Source organism: Suricata suricatta, chromosome 6 (assembly GCF_006229205.1).
Source record: "Suricata suricatta isolate VVHF042 chromosome 6, meerkat_22Aug2017_6uvM2_HiC, whole genome shotgun sequence".
Lineage (NCBI taxonomy): Eukaryota > Metazoa > Chordata > Mammalia > Carnivora > Herpestidae > Suricata > Suricata suricatta.
The window spans coordinates 55932744-55954265 of record NC_043705.1 but is presented as its reverse complement, the minus strand read 5'-3'; the positions used below and the strand labels follow the sequence as shown (position 1 = coordinate 55954265).

Below are 21522 nucleotides of genomic sequence, written 5' to 3'. Positions count from 1 at the left end.
AACCAAGCTTGTAAAGGAGGGTGGGATATGTGAAAGTGGGAGAGCCTGCCTTGCGTCTCCGTGAGAATGGCACTTGTCTGTAAGAGCACCTGGAAGCCCAGCCAGGATCTTCCTCAAGAAAACAAAAACCAATTAAAAAGCCTGTACAAATGTCCAAATTTGGAACAAGCATTTGATAGAAGCCCTAGGGTTCTGGCCAATAAAGGATGATTGGTGAACTATAAATGGGCTGGGTGCCTTTGAGTTTAGGAGAACCAAATACCTACTACCACTACCATAGAAGACCCTTATAAATCCTTCCTACACAGATTTTCTTTTGAACAGATTCTTTTTTTGGATACTACATTGCATGTGCTAGAATTAACAAAAGGAGTTTGGAATGCTACTATTTAGATAATTTTTGTGACTGTAATTCATACGGATTTATTCAACAAATTTATTCAGCACATATTTGTGGGGCACAATCAGTGTGGTTATCAAACAGGCTGAGCTTCAACAAAAGCCTGTTCACCAATTAGCCAGGTTCTAATTCTCAGGAATTTTCCAATTCTTGAATTTTGGAAGTTTCAGGAAAGGGAATAGGAGGGCTAGTTGATTTAAGGGAATGAATGGTGAGGATTGGGTCCAGGAAAACTTGGCTAGTCCGTGATCCTTCTCCTCGCGGGCACACACATGGCTTGCCGGTTTGGGTCCATGTTGTATACGCCTCTCCCCATATTCTTCTTGACAGCATGTATTACTAAGTCTCTCATCCAAATCATCCCATTTCTGAATCTGCAAACACTCTTTCCTTAGTAACTTTTAGGTCCTTAAAATATATGTTCACTGGCTGGCTCTCACGTTACTTACATGGTTTCAAATGGGTTCTCATAACTCTACCATGAGTCTTGTGCCCTGGTGGGCTCAGACTGGAGCTGCTCTGTTCTCATCGCAAAGAACTGGCTGGTGCTTCTCAGTTTCTTGCCAGCAATAAATTACTGCTTCACAGATAAAGTACTAAGACTTAGAGAATGGTGTTGGCAAGGATATGGACAAAAACGAACCCTTGTGCATTGGTGGGAATGTAAATTTGTACAGCCACTATCGAAAACAGTATGGAGGTTCCCCCAAAAATTAAAACTGGAAATATCATATGATCCAATAATCTCACTACTGGGTATTTCCCAAAGAAAACAAAAACACTAATTTGAGAAGATATATGCCCTCTTGTATTTATTGCAGCATAATTTGCAATAGCCGAGACACAGAAGGGTGATGTATAGTTGTGTGCGCGCGCACACACACACACACACACACACACACACACACACAGCGGGATATTAAGCAGCCATAAAAGGATGAGATCTTGCCATTTGTGACAACGTGGGTGGACTTAGAGGGTATTATGCTAAGTGAAATAAGTCAAACGGAGAGAGAAAAATACCATATGGTTACACTTATATGTGGAATTAAAAAAACAAAACAAATGAATAAACAAACAAAAAGCAAAAATAGGCCCACAAATCTGCGAACAAACTGATGACTGCCAGCGGAGAGGCGGAGGGCTTAGGGGGAGGGTGAAAAGGAAGTGAGCATTACAAGCTTCCAGATTATGGAATAAGAGGTGGGGATAAAAGGCCCAGCACGAGGAATCTAGGAAGCGGAGCTGTGGTAGTGTTCTTCGGCGACAGATGGCAGCTACCCTTGTGACGAGTGAGCATAATGTATAGATTTGTTGAATCTCTATGTTGTACACCTGAAACTAATGTAACACCGTGTGTCAACTCTACACAAATAAAAAAGAATTTAGAGAATGGTAATGTTTTAAAAGTATTTTCTTTCCTTCTCCTTTCAAGGCAGGTTTAACAACTTACTTTCATCCTGGAATAAACTTGAAGAAGATACATTATGCCAGCATCAAACTTTATGAGAAATTGGAAGAAGAAACTGGACAGGTAAATGCATTTAACTTGAAATTGTCTTTTAGATCGATTTCTCAGAAATAGGTAAGATTTCTGAAGAATTTGGACGTATCGTCATGTGCGTAGTGACAGTAATGGCATGTGAAGTGTTTAATGTGGTAGAGAAATCCGATGACTGTTTAAGGTAAGAACACCTGGAGCTGGCTTTATTTTCAGTTTAATTTCTTGGAGGACATTTCCCATGTAATTAACTGCTCTTCTTGATTGTTTAAATAAGGAAAGAATAAAAAGCAGCTTTCAAAAATACCTTTAGTCGGTTACTATATCTAGAAACTAAGAAATCAGAGTATTTCAGCAACTGGATTACAAAGCATCTGACAGCAGTGCCCGATTGTCACACAGCTTTGAAAAGTGCTTCACTAAGAGCCTCTCACTTTTATTTTTGTCTCTTCTCATACTTATATTAGTATTCTCAAAATAAAGTCACAGGCAAAAACCATCCACAGGCTAAGATGGAAGTGTCCTTAAATTGTTCATGCTATTCTCCTTGCCTGAAATGACTAGATGGCTCCCCACAGGCCACAGGCCAAAGGGGGAGAATTTTCATCAAGTGAGCCCTGCTTGCCTGTCCAACATTTTCTCTCGCCACGCTTTGCTATGTTCATACGCTTCAGTTCATCTTAATTACATAGAGCTCTGGAATGCGCTGGGCTCCCTGCCTGAAACAACATTTTCTCTGGCCCCATCTCAACACTCACCCTTTCCCCTTCCCCCAGGTCACCCCCTTTGAGAAACTGCCTTTGACTTCCCCCACCCACCAGTCAGGACAGCTGGGGGCGCTTCTCTTGGTTCTAACAACATATGCATGTCCTATAATGGTCCTTTAACACCAATCTCCCTCCACCGTTGTGGCAGTTGCTTTACTTGTTGATCTTCCCACGGGACTCTGAGACACTTGAGGGCAAGGAGAACATCTTTTATTTCTGTAAGCTAGGGCCTAACTGCGTGCTTGGGCAACCGAAGGACGTCAAGAACTGTCACACAAAGGTTGCTTTCAATTCGCACCAAGTCTCATCACTGCAACATTCGGATTCTTTACATGCCTTCCTCAGATCCTTTGTCTTTCTCTTTTTCACAGAGTTTTTTAACTCTGTGCATGAACACTACTCCATGTTATTGTACTTATGCTTTCAGCTGTCTGACTTCCCCTGTAGACCGTAAACTCCATGCAGACGGGGATTGCTTGTTGTTCGTAACAGCATGTCTGTGGCTTAGCCCAGTGTCTGACACAGAGGAAGCAGTTAGTAAATGGTTGCTGAATGAATGTGTTTTTGTGAGATGCAACTATTTGATATAGTTCTCTCTTGCATGGCATCGTCCATCTCTTTCCATATACACTTGCATTTTCATCGTGCTGAAGGAGAACCATGTTTGAATGCCTAATAATGATTTGTTTATGTATTTTTATTGGCATTATTGTCACAGGTGGTGGGATTCCATCAGCCAGGTAGTATCAGAATTGCCACCACTCCTGTCAGGGTAGATGAATTTAAGTATCAGATGACTCGGACTGGCTGGCATGCAACAGAGCAGTACATTATTGGGCCTGAAAAAATTCAAGAGATGTTTCCGCTACTCAACATGAATAAGGTATTTATCTTAAGGGTATTTTCACCATCTGTGAACTTGAATTAAGAGTCAAAAAAGTTACTTTAAGAAGCTTATTACAGGTAGAAAAACATTGTGTGCATGTCTTGAATGGTGAAATCAGACGGTTAATGCTAGAATTTGGGTATGTAACAAGGTGGGCTATTATGTATGCTAGATTAAATATAAAAAAGTAATGAGAAAAATTTTCCACCTCAGACAACTAAGAAGACATTTTCAATACCTTTCTATTACTATGTCCCCCAGGTCTAGGGGTTTCCATACATAAACTCCTGTTTGAGAACTTCAGAGAAAACAATGACCTGGTGTGATAAATATGTATATAGGAAGGTTGTCTTATTAAAACTTCTTACAAAATCAAATTTAGAGCTGCCATGCTCATAACTGTACTGCCTACAGGCTCTATACTAGGTGTTTACCTGGTTTTAACCATATATGGCTGAAAAAATCCACTTGGTTTGCTAGGCGATAATCCCATTTGAATAGTAAGACTGACTAACACTATACTACATAACACTACGGCACAGATTTATGTCCCAGGTACTATGCCAAGCTTCGTAGGCATAATTTCATTTAATCTTTACAATAACATTATACAGTATCTGTATCTATAATTACTAGACAGGAAACTTCAGTGTGGGTAGTTTACATCCAGCCGGAAAGAGCTGGAGCAGAGACTTGAAGCCAGGCTCTCTGACTCCTTTGTCCGCACTACTCATATATACCACCAGGTGGGGCCATCGAGGAAAGAAGAGGCTTAAAGTTTCTCCCCAGTGAGAAACTGTTCTCTGAACAGCAGTGCCTTGTATCAATGATGGGCCGCCAGGACTGTTTGCTCTCGTGAGTCTTTATAGGCTGCTGGCTCCATCTTGTCTACAGTTTTGTGTGATGATCGTGTGGTGGCAGACAGATGTATTGCGTTGTCTGCACTGAAATTCTATCCGTGTAAGAATATGCTTATGTGTGTTTATATGTCACTCTTGGAATGCTTTGCTGGAAGTCCTCACCATCCCAGTTTTCTCAAAGGTATTAGGCAATGGAAATACATGGGAAGAGTATTCTCTGCATCTGGAGGCAGGGTGCCAAATCAAACAGATAGATACAGGATTACCGCAACGAGGACATATCCACTATGTGACATTTGAAAGTCCGCAGTAGTATGAAATCCATTAAACTCAAAACAAGTCTTTGCACTAAAACTATCACAAGAGATTGGATTAGTAATCAAAAGCTACCCACAAAGAAAAGACCAGACCCAGATGGCTTCACTAGTAAATTCCACCAGACACTGAAAGAAGAATTAGTACTAATCCTTCACAAATGTTTCCAAAAATAGGAGAGAAAACTTTCCAACTCATTCTATGAGGCCAGTATTGCCCTGATACCAAAATCAGACAAAGACATCACAAGAAAAGAAAGACGTATTGTAAATATTGGTGCAGAAATCCTTACTAAAATACTAGCAAACTGAATTTAGCAGCATATAAAAAGGATGATGCAGCATGACCAAGTGGAATTTTTGCCAGGGTTGCAGAGTTGATTTAACACCTGAAACTCAATCAGTGTAATATGCTACATTAATAGAATAAAGGACAAACACATACAGTCATTTTAATGGGTGCAGAAATGACATTTGACAAATGTCTGCTTGTATTTGGTGCTCAGTAGATTTCTGTTGAATGGATGAGACCTAACTATAATACTGCACAGTGTTCCTTCAGTCAGCTCGGTTCATCAGACTGTCATTCTTTGTTCCACCGTAGTACTTAGCCTGAAGTCCTAGCACAGCATAGATATTCAGGTGTTGAGCTGGTGTATGACTAAATCAAGTATACATTTTCCTGACACCTATGTATATTCAACATGTGACTTTATTAACAGTGTTAAACAATTATGTATAAACAATTGATCATTTAGCATCAGATTAACTGAAAATGTTAGAAACCAAAATGATCATGCTTAGACAAGATAAAAGTTTATTTCTCTTTCATTATGACAGTCCAGGATTTGAATGGTGGCTGCTTTCCACAAAGCCCTCAGGACCCCTATTCCTCTTGGGTTCTTATTCCAAGATGGCAGCTAGAACTCCAGCTGTCGTGTCTGCATTCCAGACAACCTGATGGAGGAAGGACAAAGAAGGACAAAGGGCACATGCCAGTGGTTAAAAAAAAAACGAACACAATTCATGAAAGCTGCCACATGTCACTTTCACTTGTATTTCATTGACCAAAGCTTAGTGATGCTTCTAGCCACCAGTTGGAACTAATAACTGCCAACTATTGGAAACTATTCTTAGTGGCCATGTGTCTAAATACCCATTCATTTTACATTGCTAGGGGTGTCGGGAGAGAGAAGGGATGTTGGAGACAATTGCAAGGCTCTATTAAATAGCCTGTCTACTTAACATTCAGTGTGAATCCTGCCCTAGTTTGAGCTTTGGTAAAGGGAAAAGACTGATCAATCTGATGCCATGATACACTTTTACAGTCCAGTTTTACACTGAATAATGGCTATGTATTTAATATTGACTCTTTTATGATTGATTTAGATTTTAGCTGGACTGTATAATCCTGGAGATGGTCACATCGATCCTTACTCTCTAACTATGGCCCTGGCTGCTGGGGCTAGGAAATATGGTGCCCTTTTAAAATACCCTGCCCCAGTGACTTCTCTGACTCCCAGGGCAGATGGAACATGGGATGTTGAAACAACACAGGGATCTGTGAGAGCGAATAGAATTGTGAATGCTGCAGGTAAGCGTTATATATATTATCCTATATGTATAATTCTATATATGCATACTTAGTGAGGTTTTTCAAGTGTCAAAGAAATAAGACATTTGGTCATAGAGTAATATCTAATATTTTACACTATGCATGTTGTTAGGGAACACTGTAAGTTCCCAAGGTGAAAAGTTTGTCTCTTTCTAATCTATAAAGCCCTCCCTCCATCACTTTGCTTTTGGTGTGTGAGATGCCACTCTGTCCTTGGTCACCCACAGAAAGTTGGTGTTCTTCTCCATTCTCTGCTTTCTTCTGCTCCAGATCATCTTTTGCTAATGATGCTGCTCTTTCCCTTCTAGGTTCACTCTTTCTTTATCCTAATAACCAAAGTCTAGTGTTCAAATTCATGAGCCTCCTTTTTGTTTTCAGTTTACTTTTGGGGGCAGATCGGATCATTTGTGTTCCCTCTCATCCATTTCTGATTCATTGACTGCAATAAAAAAATGTTTAGCCCTTTTCCTTTCAGAACATTATTAAATCTACATTGATTTTTCACATTGTTCTATTATAGTTTAGACTCAGATTAGTGAAGTCAAAAGGGATAATTGAGATAATCTAACAACCCACCCATTTTTCCACCATGGAGACCAATTTCTGGAAATGTCATGTTACTTGGCAAAGCGACACAGTTATGTTGGGGCCAGGTCTTGGACCTGGGTCTTTTGATTCCTGAGTTAATACACTTTCTAACAGGTCATTTACCTGTGAAGTCATTTTCAACTATCACACATACAAAAGTAAGCTCTTGTGCAAAGGAAAATGCTTATGCAGTCTGAACTGGACTAATAATTTGTATTTTTCTGTAGTTTGTAGAGGTTAATTTAAAACCCAAAGCATGCAGGAGGCAGTAACTGATTTTCTTGTGGTCTGTTCTTTGGTCCTTACTTAAATTATAAAATGAAAACAATCTTTATGATTTATCAGATCTAATTATATTCCATGAGGACAGGTTAGAAATATGGATCATTAAGTTCTTCCTCTAAATTTTAACTTCTGGCTCATGTTATTTAATTTTTTTAAACTAAACAGTGTTTCTAGAAAAGTCAATATTGAAGAGTTTAAATTAATATTTTTGAATTTTTCTAATCCATGCCCTCCATTTGAAAAGCATAAGAATCTCATGCTTTCTATAATATCATTTGAAGTTCAAAATAATGTAAAAGGATTTGCCTCAACAGTGTAAGCAAAGGCATAAAACATTGCTTTGTTTTTGAGTCTCACCTCTTACCCCCCAGTCCCTAGCTGATAACCCCCATCTATCACCATCCTTGGGCACGACTCATCTAAATTTTGTTAGAAGATTTAAGGCAATGAAATCATTCATATTTTCTTACCCACATTGCAAGGATTCCTTGTAATCTTGTAACTTTATGGTCTCGCAAATTTATTGCCTAAATACATTGGACCGTTTTTATAGTGAAAGCTAACTACACAGACTAAACAAACTCAGTCTGACCTCCATACCAGACATCACTGATTGATCACTGCACTCATTTCAGATGGGCCTGGGCGTGTTCTCCAATTCTCTCATCACAGTGCGTCAGGCAGCCACACGTTCCCAACTGATACTTTGAGAAATAATGTAGAAGAACTTAATTTAACATACTTTTTTGTTGTTTTCCTAAGATGGTAGTAAGCTTTTATTTACATAATTCATTGCCACTGTAATACTTTTTTACTGTTTAATTATTTATTTTGAGAGAGAGAGAGAAAGAGGGAGAGAGAGAGTGCGAGCTGCAGAGGGGCAGAGAGAGAAGGAGACACAGAATCCGAAGCAGGCTCCAGGCTCTGAGCTGTCAGCACAGAGCCCCACACGGGGCTCAAACTCACAGACCGTGAGATCATGACCTGAGCCGAAGTCAGATGCTTAATGGACTGAGCCACCCAGTCACCCCTGTAATAAATTTTCTCTAAACCACAAACTGTGAGGAATAAGGAATCACTGAAGATAAAGATAGAATAATTCTCAAAGACATCTGACCTCAACCCAGGGCAGTGGTTACCAGGTGAAGTTTTCTGTGCAGCTGTGAAATCTTGTGATGTGACTGGGTAGGGGAGCGCTATGGCAGGAGGTCCTGGAGTTCAGCTTTTCTGTGCTGGGCTGGGAAACAAATCCCTGGAATTAGGTTGACAGTGTGGCCCCGCGTTTGCCACTCCTAGTTGTTCTCCAGTCTTGATTGTTCACTAGGATGCCCTTCTATAGTCTTTGTTCCGGAATCATTTTACCCAGCCACATCTACTCCCTTCCCATCCTCAGGTTTTGGTAAGCCAAGCAGCCCCTTCCTGAAAATTGTGTGAGGAACTGTGCTGTCTCAATATTCAATTCTTTAATTCATGCAGATCATATCTCTGACCCATAATCTTGGTTTTTTTTCCCCCTTCTTAATCTCTCTTCTCTTCCACTGGGTAAAAGTTACTGGAGAAAATCTAACTGATTGCATATTTGTAGACTATGGAAGGTGTGGCGAAGTGTGCGTTTAATTATTTGTAAGTCTGTTTTCAGAAAAACCTTACTTACAGTATAGAAGGTAAGCCTCAGTAACTGAGCAAAGGTTCGGGTATGCTTGCTTCTAGAAGTGAAGTTAACAGTGATCAGTTTTATGAATAAAGCATCTGCAGAAGGTATTGTGTTAGCATGATTTGAGAATGCGTGGCTGATGCAGTGTCTCCCAGAGTTACTCAGTAAGACCAGGATGTCTCACAAATTCAGGTAAGACCTTCAGGCCAGCTCAGAAATCTAATTAAAGCAACCAGGATATAGATTTGGAAATGTGATCAAAATGTAAAAGATGTAAATACCACTATTATCAACTCAATTGTACCATAACCTGCTAGAGGTTTCTCTATGCGAAGTCATAACAGAAGGCAGCTGAATCTTAGGACATTCATGAAAAGCAAAGTCTAAAAGTAAAAATGTGTCCATTTCCAGCATTGATGTGTTTCCAGCATTGTCTAGGGCTACGGGGCTCTCTGGCCCAGAGACATGTGTATTGCGAACCATGTGACCAGGGCAAATTACTCGTTTGTAAAGTGGAGTGAATAGTGCCCATCTCAAAAAGCTGTTATGATTGGTAAGTGAGCCAATAACATAAAGTGCCCTGAACAGAACTAGTACCACGCAGTAAGCACTAGAAAAAATTAGTCTAATAATTATGATTATAATTGTTTCCTTGAAAACCTCTCTGCCCCTCCCACCCCCCATCCCAGAAACACTAGCGTCAGTTTACTGTAACTTCTGGGCACAGGCTTTAACATTACCCACCGCCTTTCACTTGCTCCGTAGTCCCCCAGCACCCATTCTGCTGGTACATTTGGTTCTCAAGTTAATGCATGTAAGAATCGCTGTGGAAAGTTTCCCAGACTTCACAAAGATTCTAATTTAAGTGTTCTGGGTGGGGACTCAGAAGCTCTATTTTAAATAAGTACTCCAGGTACGGTAGTGTCTGTTATAGATGGTCTGCAAAACATCTTTAGAGAAACACTATTACCTAGATGCTCCTAGAGGAGAGAGAATGTACTAACTTTATTCCTTTACATTTTTTAAAATTTGTGTTTTAATGTCTATTTATATTTGAGAGAGAGAGAGAGAGAGAGTGCAAGCAGGGGAGGGCAGAGAGAGAGGGAGACACAGAATCTGAAGTAGGCTCCAGGTTCTGAGCTGTCAGCACAGAGCCTGACATGGGGCTTGAACCTAGGAACCACAAGATCATGAGCTTAGCCAAAGTCAGCAGCTTAACTGAGTCACTGAGGCGTTCTATTATTCTTGAGCAAGCAGAGCTGCAAACCAGTTTTAGACACTCCTGACCTCTTGGAGTAAAATAGACTAACTTGCCTTTGGTACCTGAAGCTTTTAAAATTTGCTTCATTCTACCCTACCTAATGTATAGCTCAGGGGCATGAGCAGAAGGTATTTTATTATCATGTAAGTTTTTTCTCTGCCTGGTGAAGAATGTTTCTCTTGACTTCATTTCTACTTGACTCATTAAGCCTGAGATAACTTTGTAAACTTTACTTAAGAATTTTCCTAATACGGTAAATCAGAATATGATTGGATCATGCCAATGTGAACCCACTGTTCAGCCAAAAGAGAATTGCTGAATTTTGCCTGATAACTCTGCATCAAAGAATGCCACTGTACAAACTCTCACCATCACCGTATAATCCACCTTGTACAAATAAACTTGTCTATGAACTTCACTCTTCATTTTAACTCTATTTCTATTAATCGTTGCATTAAAAAAATAGAAGCCATTTCCAATAACTATTTTTATTGACCCTTCAGTTGTTTCTCAGGTCATAATGGTAGCTTTTAGTGATTCTTCCACATTTTTCTCTCCTGCATTTGAACTTGGTGGATGGGTGCTGTAGCAAGAGTTAAATTATAACCACACCAGATTGAGGTTAACTTGCCTGACACAAAGAGGAAGAAAATTCTGACAGGCACCACCATAGGGTAAAACAGCATTGGGCTTGTTACGGAGGGTAAACTCACGTAGTTCTATAATACTCGTGCATATTCCACTGTAGTTTAATGATCAAATGCATTAATAAGCAAGCAATTAGACTCAGAAATTCATAAATATGTTTGAATAGGAAAGAGCCTATTTTCTTCAGCTATGTTTTTAATTGAAACAAGTGTGTTGAGAATCCTGGAGTGGTTTGAATTTCTAAGCTAAATATTTTGGCTTTTTATATTTTAAATCTGCTGTGGTGCATATAATTTACATATATGGCTTTCCTGTATTTTCCTACAAAGTTCTGGCATTGGAAATTCACATCTTCCTACTAACAAAAATTAATTAAATCTGTAAATTATTAAAAGACCAACAAGAGGCTTTAATACCCACAAGTAAAATTTTTGGTTTGCAAGTAGACATCCATTTCAGGGGCTATTAAACAAGTATGGCCAGGGGCGCCTCGGTGGCTCAGTTAGTTAGACATCTGGCTTTAGCTCAGGTCATGGTCTCCTGGCCCGGCCCATGAGTTGGAGCCCTGTATTGGGCTCTGTGTTAACAGCTCAGAGCCTGGAGTCTGCTTCAGATTCTGTGTCTCTCTCCTTCTCTGCCTCTCTCCCCTCATGCTCTGTCTGTCTGTCCCTCTCTCAAAAATAAATAGGGGTGCCTGGGTGGCTTAGTCGGTTAAGTGTCCGGCTTCGGCTCAGGTCATGATCTCATGGTTCGTGGGTTCGAGCCCCGCGTCAGGCTCTGTGCTGACAGCTAGCTCAGAGCCTAGATCCTGCTTCAGATTCTGTGTCTCCCTCTCTCTGACCCTCCCCTGCTCGCGCTGTCTCTCTCTGTCTCTCAAAAATAAATAAAAGACATAAAATAGATAAATAAATAAACATTTAAAAAACAAACAAACAAGTATGGCCAGTTTAGCCATGAGGCCAAAACGAAACAACAGAGCCCAAGGATGATGTTTAGATAGTTACATAGAAATAAAATTTGACACATAAGGGTATATAGTCTGGGTTCCCAAACTGATTCATAATTGATGATCCTGTATTTAGCTCTGAAACTCAAAACAACAAAAGCTTCAGAACTCCTTATTAGATGCCTAAAAAAAGCAGAAACAGAAATGGTTAAAAAATTAAAAGTGCAACCTCTAAAGAAATAATTTGAATAAGATCCTCTAATCATTTGAATGATTACTCAAAATTATTCTGAAGCAAAAAAGCAGATAGAACCTCCTTCCCCTGAATAATCCACCGAAGGGTCAGGTGTCACCACATAATCATTCTAGATACAATACCTTTATACAAGGGAAGGTGTCTTGGATTTTTAAAACAAAGTCTTTCCATAGCAAGAAAACCAATAAGGTGTGATGATTCCAAGCTCTGTCAGTGTGACCTTGGGCATATCTCTTCCCTTTTCTGGACTTTAGCTCCCCATCTGGATACTGAAGAGTCAGCTGGGGGAGAATCCAGGGTACTTGGGTGGTACTTTTGTGGTACTAGCCTGCTTCAGATTCTGTGTGGTACTACCACAATTTGTTTTTTTTCTTTTGCGGAGGTAAAAATAACATGAATTCCCACCAGTAAGACAGTCCCAGTAAACACTGTGACGTGAAAGACACGTGGTCATGTAGGAACCACCACTGACCGGACTCGTGGCTCCTTCATGCCCTCTGCAAGGAAGGATCTTACAAATGTATTCTCACTAAGCGTTTACAGTAACAGATAAAACTTACTGTGCTATCTCTCCCAAAGTATATACATTTTCAAATTTTAAGTTAGCAGAACAATTCTGTATTTGTAGAATCTTAGGCATCAGTCATTTGGGGAGAGAAGGGTCTCGGGGACAGAGGGATTGACTTGGAGCGCTTTCTCATGCACAATTACTGTGTTGTTCAACACAGGCCCCTTTATCATTTGGTCATCTCTGTTTCAGGAGTAGGGTCCATCCATCACTGTGTTTTTTTATCAACATTTGTACATTTTGTATATTTGGGTTGTTTAGTTTTTCCTTCAAATAAGTTGGTTGTTGTTGTTTTCCTGCCTGCCTCTGCTTATTGACAAAATACTTTTCCAGGAATTACAGATACCTGAAAAACAAATATGTATCCGTTAGATTACAGATATCTTCAAAATAGGGCAGCTAAAATACTGTCTTCTCTTCCCCCATTCAGTTTTGTAATGACGAAGATTTAAAGTGATCACATTCTTTAGACTCTCTGTGAGCGCTAAAGTCTTCTCAGTATTTTATTTTAAAATAAATTGCCGTATCGGTGTCAGGTGTGGTGTGTTTACACACATGGTAACATTTTTAAATGGTCTTTTTCTTTCAGGATTTTGGGCTCGTGAAGTAGGTAAGATGGTAGGTCTAGAACACCCTCTCATTCCGGTCCAGCATCAATATGTTGTTACATCGACTATACCGGAAGTGAAAGCTTTGAAACGGGAACTCCCAGTGCTCCGGGACCTTGAAGGATCATATTATCTGCGGCAGGAAAGGGATGGGCTTCTGTTTGGTCCATATGAAAGTCAGGAGAAGATGAAAGTGCAGGACTCGTGGGTCATCCACGGAGTCCCTCCAGGTGGGTTCCACAAATGCAGGTGTGTGCAGGTCAGGCATGCATGTTTTGTCTCCTCTGTGGGTGGGGGTGGGGGGGCTGGCTGTAGACTAAGATGACACCGGAACATTAGACTTCTGGATACCTGGGAGGTGAGGGGTTTGAGGTCAGCTCTGTTCTCATGTCCTTTTCAAGGATCACAGCAGGAAGTAAGGAAAGAGAAGAGGCCGTTGGTGATGGAGAAGCTGAAGAAACATGTCTTCTGGATCCAGGAAATTTTCACCTGCCCACACCAACCTCCCGCCCCTCCCCCCTTTTCCTCACTCTCTCCCTGCTTGGTCTAGTTTCCAGATTTGGATATAGCTGATATAGTGCTTTGAGAGTTGGAAACATGGCAGGTCTCAGAGGTAGGACACCCAGCCTGCTAAGAATGAAGCCCCGGAGTCTGTCACAGAGCCGGATCAGTTGCTCCTGCAAACTGGCACCCTCCTCTACTACATAAATAAATGTAGAAAAGTCCTGCGCTAAAGCAGGAGGAATATAGTTTCTGTCAGGGAGGTGGACTTGTTTTTGTTTTTCATGAAACATTTCTACAGAGCCAAATTAAAGATGGAGGTTACCTAAGGAGGTAAATAATGAAAACAATCTATAGAAAGTGCTGAAATGTCGTTGGGGCACTGAGATATTATAGGGGGTATAAAAAATGGAGGAAGTTGTACTTTCTGGAATTATACTTTGATAAGCTACTTGGGACAGGGACCGGAGCTCTCCCCTACTTTTCAGTACACCTATGCCCATGTGACCACAAATGATCACTCAACTGCCTTCCACAGAAGTCGGGCCAGCTAGCGGAGGGCTTTTGTTTTGTCGAGTGGGCTCTGCACATTTGGGCCTGCGTGGAGTAGCTCTTGATGTCGGGAGGGCTGACTGCCACCTGAGAGCCCTCCTTTCTGCTGGCAGCCTCTCTTCCAAATAAATGTTGAACAAATACTTAGATGATTCCAGTTGGAGAGAGAGCCAGATTGTTAGCTGACCCTGGGCGCGTACATGTCCTGGTCCAACCCTAGTGGTCTGCAGGCATCCATGCAACTGACCTAACACGCATTTCACAGGAGGGACAGGAATCTGGCTGGCTGCTGTGTGGGAAAGTCGCCAGCACTGGTGGAGAAGTTATTTTAGAAGCTCATCTGTGGCCCTGCCTTCAATCACAGTACCTTTTAGGACTGAGAAAATTATTGTGTTCCAAGACCCTGACTCTTTTCTGAGTTCCAGCCTTCAGATACATATGGGAGCAGGCTTGAGGAAGGAGGCCTCCGTGCCATTCTTTCTCTACTAAGAGCTAAGAGGCATCTAGAATCCGTTACTCTAGATCCTGGAGCAGTTTTCTGTTTATACCCTGTGTCCTGATGTGACTTTGCAAGCTCTCATTTGCCCTTACCTGGGAGGAGAGAGCAGACTTTTAGGGTTATTTGAAGGATAAAAGTTCCCTTTTGACAAACCACTTATTTTTTTTAAAGTTATGATTGGATTAAATGTTGAAAACTGTTAATATGCCTAGATTTATATTTATTATCAATTAAGAGGGCTAACTTTCATGATTTTATTGTTTCAACAAAAAAAAATGATTGTTCTCAGCAATGTGACAGGTACTTATCTGTTGATAGTGACTATTAAGCTTAGCCTAAAAAAAAAAGGGAAGTACCTTCTAAAGACCATCTTTGAATGTAAGCTGATTCAGACTTAAGTCACTTTAGAGTAACTATCAAGGCAGTTGTGGCATCCTGACCACAATGGTATGTCTCTTCAGGGTTTGGAAAGGAGCTCTTTGAGTCTGATCTTGACCGAATTATGGAACATGTGGAAGCTGCCATGGAAATGGTTCCAGTCTTGAAAAAGGCCAATATCATCAATATCGTCAATGGTCCTATCACCTATTCTCCTGACATTTTGCCTATGGTGGGGCCTCATCAGGGAGTCAGAAACTACTGGGTGGCTATAGGCTTTGGGTGAGTATCTCTTATTTTATTGTATTTTTTATTTTTTATTTTTGAGAGCAAGAGCACAAGTAGGGGAGAGGGGCAGAGAGAGAGAGAGAGAGAGAGAGAGAAAGGGAATCCCAAGCATGTTCTATGCTCAGCATGGAGCCTCATGGAAGACTGGATCTCTTGATCCTGAGATCATGACCTGAGCCGAAATCAAGTCAGATGCTCAACTGACTGAGTCACCCAGGCACCCAGAGTATCCCCATTTAATTCAACATTTATGATAGAGTCACGTGTCTTTTTTAATAGAGTCCTGTCTTGTCTCATAATCTCAGGCCAAGATGGAAAATTTGGGGGGAAGTTTTCTTCCTTTAGTGACCACTGAGATATGAGGAATAAAATATTTCAATCTTGGGGCATCTGAGTGGTTCAGTCAGTTAATTAAACATCTGACTTCAGCTCAGGTCATGATCTCACAGTCTGTGAGTTCGAGCCCCTCGTCAGGCTCTGTGCTGATAGCTCAGAGCCTGGAGCCTGCTTCAGATTCAGTGTCTCCTTCTCTCTCTGCCCTACCCCTGCTCCCTCTCTGTCTCTCTCAAAAATAATAAATAAACATTAAAAAACATTTTAAAAACTCACTTTTAAAATCCTGACTGTAGGCTGTATAGATTTTAAAGATGATCACAAAGAAGAGCAATGATTTCCTGGAAACTGCTCTTCACATATTTCCTGCCACTTCCATTATTCCTGCCTTTTTTCATGCTGTGTATGTTCATATTGGTCAGTTTGCCCCAATTTTACAAGGCTGTTTTCATAACACAATGTGACAAACGTAATACAGAATATCAAATGAATAACATATCTGATGCCTTTTTCACCATAATTCATGTTTATCCAACATAATTTGCTTCTTTATGATTCCTCAGGTTGCTTACTATTTATGATTCCATTATCCATTTGATGCTTCATCCTTAATATTTGTCCCATTAATTTGTTGAATATTAATGTCAAGCCTACTTTACTATCATATCACAGCTTCTAATATTCTATTTTTCTTCCCCATTTTATTTGGCCATGTATTCAACTAGTATCTCATGTTTGCCAGCACTGTAGCAGGTCTCTTTGGTAGGCACTGGGCAACAGCTGAAAACAAGGCAGTGAGGTCCTGCCAGAGACACGGGGGTACTTTGGGTGCTGTCCTACCAGCACAGCAGAGAGGCTGTGGTCTGAACTGCAGGAGCAGCAGCAGGGACTGGAAAAATAGGAGATAAAATTATTTAGACTTGATGATTGATTGCATCAGGTCTTGAGGAAGAAAAAAAATGGCAAATTAATGCAAACTTTCTAACCTGACCACTGGGGCCATGGAGACAGAGAACCAGGAAAACGATGAGTTTCATTTTTGAAAGGTTAGGTTTGAAGTGGTAAGTTGCTATCTGTGGGACATCTAGAGGGAGAAAACCAGGTGGAGACTGAGGACCTGGCAGGTGTAAGGTAACTGAGGGTTTAGGTAATCACCGATAGCATCCGCATGCAGGCATGTGTGTGTAGGATTTTCTCATGTCCATTATCTGAATATCTTTGGAGGAATGCCCATTCATATCCTTTGCTCATTAAAAAAATTGGTTATTTGTCTTTCTCCTGTTGAGTTATAGGAGTTCTTTATATATCCAGATACAAGACCTTTATCAGATCCATGACTTGCAATTTTTTTCTTTCATTCTGTGGGCTGTCTTTTCACTCTCTTAATGGTGTCCGTTGAAGGTTTTTAATTTTGATGAAGTCCACGATGTATATTTTTTTCTTTTTTTTTTAGCATGTCATCCTGGTGTCATATATAAGAAACCATTTTCTAGTCCAAGTTCATAAAGATTCATACCTATGTTTTCTTCCAAGAGTTTTATAGTTTTAATTCTTTCACTTAAATATTTGATCAGTTCTTTTGTGCATAGCCAGTTGTCCCAGCACCACTTGTTGGAAAGACTGTTCTTTCCTCACGGAATTATGTTGGCTTCTGTGATATCTTTTTTCTGACACCACTTCTGACACCCACATTCAATTTTTCAATTTTCTAATTCTCTGACACCAACTGCGTGTCCAACAATTCAATTCAATTCTGATCTTAACTTCCAGAGTTAGTGGTTAAGGACTCAGTCCCACAAAACTGCCTCCACTTAGATACCAGTTGCAAATTCCAGGGATCACCTGTACTTCTGACTGGCCATAAATTTGGGAGTTCCTAGAATGCCCTTTTCAGGCTTGATAATTCACTAGGATGACTCACAGAAATCAGGAAAACACTTTCTTTTATCCATTTATTATAAAGGATACAACTGAGGAACAGCCAAATGGAAGAGATGCACAGGGTGAGGTGTGAGGGGGAGGGGTGTGGCACACTGTTTTCATGCCCTCTCTAACACACCACCTTCCCGGCACATCAATGGGTCCACAAACCTGCGAGCTCTTTGAACTCTGTCATTAAGGTGGTTTGATGGAAGTTTAATTACATAGGCATGATTGATTAAATCATTGACCATTGATGATTGAACTTCTTGTGACCAGCCTCTATTTAATGCCCCCTGGTATACCTCATTCCACCTTGAGTCATCTCATTAGCATACAAAGACTATACGTTCCAGAGGCTCTAGGAGCTCTGTGCCAGGAACTGGGGACAAAGACCAAATATTTTTTATTGTATCCAACATCCTTGTCAAAAGTCAATTCACCATATATGTATAGGTTGATTTCTGGACTCCTAATTCTATTCCTTTGATCTATAGGTCTATCTTCAGGCAGTACCACATTTTTTTAGCGTTTATTTATTTTAAAAGAGAGAGAGAGAGAGAGAGAGAGCACACATGCATCCATGTGAGCAGGGGAGGACAGAGAGAGAGCCGGAAAAAGAGAATTCCAAGCAGGCTCTGCACTGTAAGCACAGAGCCGCATGCAGGGCTTGATCTCATGAACCATGAGATCATTACCTGAGCTGAACTCAAGAGTCAGATGCTTAACCTACTGAGCCACCTGGTGCCTCCACACTATTTAGATTACTGTGGTTTTGTAGTGAGTTCTGAAATTGGAAAGTGTGACTCTTTGTTCTTTTTCAAGATTGTTTTGGCTACCTTGGGTCCCTTAAATTTTCATGCAATTTTTAGGGCCAGTCTGCCAATTTCTGCAAAGAAGCCATCTGGGGTTTTGACAGGTATTGCATTAAATCTGTAGTTCAATTTGGAGAGTATTGTCATAACAATATTAAGTCCAACTCATGGACATGGGATGCCTTTCCATTTATGTCTTTTAAAATTTCGTCCAACAATGATTTGTAGTTTTCAGAGTACAAGTTTTGCACTTCTTTTGCTAAATGTATTCCTAAGTCTTTATTATTTTTGATTCTGCCATTGACCGAATCATAGAATTATTGATTTAGTCAACAGATATATGTGGATCATTGACCATGAGCCATGCTCTGAACAAGCAGATAGTATCCCTGGCCTTATTATATTTATACTTTAATGGAGCATCTGTTACTACTTGCCAACGAAATTAGGAAGTTGATTTCCTCAGAACACCAGTTACGTATTACCTAGAAATGGTACATACTTGCATGGGGCTGATGTTGCAGTCCTGCTCTGATTGTTCTGGGAAATTTTCCCAGGTTTTAGATATTGGGAGATGGATAGGAAGATGACAGATGGGGGGGGGCAGGCAAGGCCTCACACTCTGACAGATTTGGCCTGAACAAAGAAAGGACGTGTTGCTAGCTAAAATCTGAGATTGTGAAGATATTTCTTACATAATACGGAATGCTCACCATGGCTGCCCCTCCTTGCTACATCAGTGACCCATTCCCTGGTTCTGGAGGCCAGTGGTTTCCACACCTGGCTGGGCAGCACAATCACATGCCCATGTTGAAGAATCTCAACCTTCTGATCAGCCACTTGAGTATGTTTCATCTTCCTTTACATCGTATCTGGGTAATTCCTGTTTGTCAGGAGAACCCATTAAGTTGTGTTGAATTAGAAAACTGTAAGCAAGTGGATTCCTGGACACTACTGCTCTAGATTCTGAATCAGTGGTCTGGGGAGGGGCCCAGGAATCTGCATTTCAATGTCTCTTATTGCCGTACAACCAGTCCAGAGACTTTGGGGAACTTGTGAACTGTCTGCATATATGCCAGTGCTCATTTACCTTACTCACAGATCACCCTCAGTCGAAACTCCTTTACTTTTGTTTTGTCACAAATCTAACAAGGTTTTTTGCTCCTAGGTGACACCATGACCCCCAAAGTGTTTAATGGATTGTGTTGAACTGAATCTAGTTTTCTTGGCTTAGAGCAGATTATTAACAGCACATTTAAGGAGGGGAGAGTTCTGTAAGATGTAACATCTGATAGTTTAAAGGAGTTATCCTGAAAAGCAGACACAAACACTCAAAAGGCGTAGTAGCTGAGCCATTTAGAAGCAGGTTCTAGAGATTAATTTTAACAATGGAAGACCCTAACTCTCCTTTCTGCATCAAGTTCCCTTCCACTTCCACTCCACACAAATTATTCCTATGAAAATCTTATCAGTTGGGCTGAGGCATACGTATTGTTGGTTATATAGGAGCCCAACAGCCACCACGCATTGCTGGCCTACCATAAAGAAAGTGTGCATGCAAGAAGACCAGAGCTCAGGGTGGTTACACAACTTGCCCTTTGTCACGTAGCTCGTACTGACAAAAGTAAAATCATACCCAGATCTCTCTTAGTTCACGCTTTTAGCTACTCAGCCATGGCTCTCAATACATGTTTCATAACACACACTAGTGTGGCATTTTACAGATAGCTTGTTAATGGTTAGAGAGCTGAAGTTTGTAAAGGATTTACTTTTTGAAAACAAATTTGCCTTGACTCAGGATTATCCCCAGTTAACAGCAGTCAGCCTCATTTGTTAGCTCATATACACCTGTTGAAAGGGAACGACCATGATGGCATAGCAGTGAGGCCACAGGAGACCAAACACAGTCCTGGCTGTACGCGAATCTGTCAAGGATGTGAAGGCTGAAAATTGAGAACCGCTGAAGAAGTAAAGTAAGAGAGAGTGTATGCTGGAGTCCGTTGACAGAGTTTGTATCCTGAATCTGCTCTTTATTTACTGCAGTGTGACCTTATTTCATCTGCATATGGGGGGCTGGCTTTCCCAGTGGTAAAATAAAATTGCTGTAGTATAAATCACCTGGTACACGTTAGGTGGAAACAATGCCTGGCAAAGAGCAAGCCCTCAATAAATGTCAATAAAACTTCACCCAATTTTGAGTCTTATAAACGGTATCTGTAGATCTCAAAAATGACAGCTTTTGTATATCATACATTGGGCCTGGTTAAGTGGATTTTAAGCATACATTCAATAATTTTTCTTGTGCTTTCTTGAAACTTAGCGAGATTGTTGATGGGTGATCTGGATGACCCATGTCATTTAAAAAAACTATCCCAAGAAGTACAAATTGTTGCCTTCTTATCCTACTTGAGTAATATCCTCATAATAAATTTAGTCATTTGCTTTTATAAAATGACAAAACTGGTATCTCGTGGGAAATAGTAAACATTTACAGTCTTTGCTCAGATGTTCCCAAGCTCTTAGAACCTGTGATTCTGGCTGCTAAGTTGTGGTCATTCAGGGTACTGGAATTTCTTGCATTTTGAGGTCTGCTCATGTAGCTCCCTCAGGACTTTCTGCTCATCTAATTCCTCAGAAGCTTCTCTTGACTTAAACCACAGATAAACCTATAGGAAAGTCCTTCATTAGACAAGAGGGAGTGGGTAGTACTGCAAATGGTCAATGTTAAACTGTGATTCCTTCATTTGATATCAAATGATTTGCCACAGTCACGTTCTTGGTTTTAAAGTATCATCATTGAGAAATAGACAACAAGCCTAGCTTCGCCGCCGAGTGACCCATTAGTTGCAAAATACAGGGGACAGGGACCCTTTTTTGTCCTCCCCACAAGCCCATGGGTGAGCGTCTCTTCCTCCGAATGCTTCTAAGATAAAGGTTCAAGGCCCTTGCACATTAGTCATCGCCTCAGGGGACTTGAACTAAGTTGAGTCTGAGAAGAGATGGGCGTGCCAGTCGGCAGTGCGTGGTTTCTCTAGCAAGATTCCCATCAGTCAGGGTAATTCCAGATCAGGGCTGCTAA

The 21522-nt window shown here is 40.7% G+C and overlaps 1 protein-coding gene across 1 annotated transcript in view; it reads left to right on the top strand.

Moving 5' to 3' along the window:
• The window catches only part of DMGDH (dimethylglycine dehydrogenase), a gene marked incomplete at its 5' end in the record, with an annotated part of 60221 nt that overhangs the window by 7787 nt on the left and 30912 nt on the right, over positions 1–21522 (top strand). Inside the window, 5 exons of the mRNA XM_029941221.1 lie at positions 1836–1934; positions 3387–3551; positions 6118–6322; positions 13139–13387; positions 15171–15369. Of these exons, the coding sequence (XP_029797081.1) occupies positions 1836–1934; positions 3387–3551; positions 6118–6322; positions 13139–13387; positions 15171–15369 (917 nt within the window). The remainder of the gene's footprint in view (positions 1–1835; positions 1935–3386; positions 3552–6117; positions 6323–13138; positions 13388–15170; positions 15370–21522) is intronic.